The 3094-nt window shown below is 39.8% G+C and overlaps 1 protein-coding gene across 4 annotated transcripts in view; it reads left to right on the top strand.

The window, feature by feature from the left end:
• Window positions 1-3094, top strand: part of GKAP1 (G kinase anchoring protein 1) — a 110120-nt gene that overhangs the window by 44179 nt on the left and 62847 nt on the right. For 3 of the 4 annotated variants that reach the window (XM_045298642.1, XM_004715958.3, XM_004715959.2), the window contains exon 4: window positions 1808-1885. The exons of the other annotated variant lie outside the window; for it this stretch is intronic. In XM_045298642.1, coding sequence (XP_045154577.1) covers window positions 1808-1885 — 78 coding nt within the window. The remainder of the gene's footprint in view (window positions 1-1807; window positions 1886-3094) is intronic. 4 annotated transcript variants of the gene reach the window in all.

Genomic DNA, 3094 nt, shown 5'->3' with positions numbered 1-3094 from the left:
TTATTGGTCCTGAGGAGTTTATCTTTTCTGGATTCCCTTTGTTTCAATCTCATATCTGTACCAGTGTACTTGTTCTGGTCTAGCTGGATTTGTAAGGTAGAATTGGGGTTATGGTAGTGTGTGTTGGGGGGAAGCATTAAAGAACTAGAGGAAGGTTGTGTTTTTCATCAGTGCTGTACTACACCTTGGCTACCTCTTCTCTTTCTTGTGCCCGTTCTGACCAGGGGGGTGTCCAATTGACTACTGATGGGCTTTGAGTTTCCACTCTGCTCTCCCCCTCATTCCTATTGATATGCTTTTTGTTTGTTTTGGGTCTTTTATGCCTGATAACCTGATCCCATCTACACTTCATGATCACACAGGCTGATGTGCTTCTTCATTGTGGACTTTGTTGCTTCTCAGCTAGGTGGCTGCTTGTTTATCTTCTAGCCTTTAAGATTCCAGACGCTTTTATCTTTTGATAGCCTGGCACCATCAGCTTTCTTCACCACATTTGCTAATACATTCATTTTGTCTTCAGGGATCGTGTCAGGGAAGGCGAACATCACAGAATGCCGGGTTAGTAGAATAAAGCTTTCTTGTATTGAGGGAGTACTTGAGTTGAGGCCCAATGTCAATCTGCTACCTTAATACTTTATAAATAAAAATACGTACATAACTCTATTCCCTGTCATTGTATGTAGGGTATTTAGACTTTTTTAGCCTCTATGTAGGTGTTTAGCCTCTATTTAGACTTCTATAAATGTCCTATGCCTCCCAGTTCTTTTCCTCTCTTTCCTTTTACTTTCCTCCCATCCCACTATCATATTTGGCCCTCATTCGGGTTTTGATAATTTCTCTCAACTACATTGCCCTGGATCGAGACCCCCACCCCGCCACGCTCCAAGCATCCTATGCTCTCCAGCAGAACTTTTTTGTTACCCCCTTGTATTATTTGATTGAAAAGGGAACCTATGATGTGATTTCAGTTCTACAGTAGAAGAGTGACTTAGAGCAGTAATCTCAGAGGTTCCTCCAGTTCCTCAGACTGGACTTTTGTGTGAATTTGAGTTATGTTCTCCATCCCCCACCCACCCACCCCACGCCCGCTTTCTAGCTGGGACCTTGTGTTGCGTTTCTGGTCAGAAAAGTTGGTAGTGTTATCCAGGTACTATCTAGTTCTTCTGGTCTCCAGTTAAAAGAGGCGGTGGGTCTTGTAGAGTTAATTCTTTGCACTAATTGCTTCCTTAAGCGTTTAGTTTTCTTTACTCTCCTATGTTCTAGATTGGGAGAGGCCTATAAATTGCATCTTAGATGGCTACTCATAAGCTTTTAAGAACCTAGACACTACGCACATTGTCTTGTTAGCGTGAACATTGTTTTTTAGTACTGTGTTGTACCTGTTGTTCTAGATAGCCCCTGAGACCGTGGTCTTTAAGTCTCAAGGACAGTATATATTCTTATTATTGTTTTTGTTTTTAATAATAACAACTGTTCTAAAACTGGGTACTATTCTAAAACTAGATGTCATTGACATCTAGTATTTTTTTATTTAAAGTAAGAGTTTTTTTAAATAAAAAAGTAAGATGATATCATATACAACAAATAATCTAAAAAGTAATTGAAATCTTCAAATTGGAAGTTTTTGCATTTGGTGTCTTCTATAAAATAAAAGATTCCTTAGTTTATGGTAGATAATACTATTGGAGAACCTAAATTATTTTTTTAATGTACAAGTTGTTTTGTTTTTCTGTATATATTGTTATGGTTATTTTGTTAAGGGGGGATATAATTAATATTATCTGTTGTGAATTTTTCTTTTTTTTAGCTGACATCTGAAATGTTTGAAGCAGATCTTGAGAAGGCATTGTTGCTAAGTAAATTAGAATATGAGGAACACAAAAAGGTATTTACATATTTATTAATTTGAATATTTCTGAAGCATAAACAATTCAAAGGTTATAAGACCCATTTTCCTGAATGTTAGGTAAAAGTTATAGTGTCTCCTAAAATTGAGTAATTTTAACAAAATAACAAAACTTTGTTTTTTAATAAATAATTTTATTGGGGGTTCTTACTTATAACAATCCAAATATCATTGTATCAAGCACATTTTATATATGTTGCCATCGTCATTTAAAAATATTTTCTTTCTACTTGAGCCCTTGGCATCAGCTCATCTCCCACCCTTGTGAACCCTTGATAAATTATAAAGTAATATCGTTCTTATATCTTACACCATCTGTTGTTTTTCCTTCACTCACGTTTCTGTTCGTCTCCCTTGGAGGGTGGGGTTATGCATCGATCCTTGTGATCAGTTCCCCTTTCTACCCCTTCTCCCCCCACCTACATCCTGCTATCATTACTGTCCCAGGGTCTGTCCTGGATTCCATGTGTTGAGAGCTCTTCACTGTACCAGTGTACATGCTCCAGTCTAGTCGGGTTTGTAAGGTAAAATTGGTGTCATGTTAGTGGGGGGAAGAAAGCCTTAAAAGAGCTGAAGGAGAGGCAGCCCCAGCCCCAATCCCAACTACGTGGACACCTACACCTGTCCCCAGAAGAATTTATTTCAGAGGACAGCACTGAATCTGCAGCTCCAGGAGAGGGACATGTCTGATCAGATCACCAGGGAGCAAAGGGGGAGGAAGAGAGAGCACGTGTTGGCTCACCAAGCCTTGAGGATGACATTCCCTCTCAGAGCAGCCAGTTCACAGAGAAGACCACGTGGCCAGCCCCACTATGAGACACGACATCACTCATTGACCCATAGCCCTACAGGGGACGACACTGGAAACACAGTGTGGGAATTGTGCCCTATCTGATCCCACCATACTGAGGCAAAACACTAAGGGCGTGCAACGAAGTACCCAGGGAGTACCAAAAATAGACTTTGGGGCCAGGGCTTGGCACCCCAACAGACTCGACCAGAAAGCACTCCTAAAGGTCAACAAATAGTCCTTGAACTAACTACAAGCTTTTCTTTCTTGTTGTGTTTTGTTTTTTTGTCATTGGCTTGTTATTGTTTTATTTTGTTGCTTGGTTTTGCTCTGTCTTGTTTTTGTGCATGTTATTATCTCTGCAGGTCTGTCTAAATAAGATAGGCTGGATGAACAAT

Source organism: Echinops telfairi, unplaced genomic scaffold, assembly GCF_000313985.2.
Source record: "Echinops telfairi isolate 266 unplaced genomic scaffold, ASM31398v2 ScPeMD7_7429;HRSCAF=8467, whole genome shotgun sequence".
NCBI classification, from domain to species: domain Eukaryota; kingdom Metazoa; phylum Chordata; class Mammalia; order Afrosoricida; family Tenrecidae; genus Echinops; species Echinops telfairi.
Note: the sequence above shows the minus strand (reverse complement) of the source record. Positions and strands in the feature narration are given on the sequence as shown.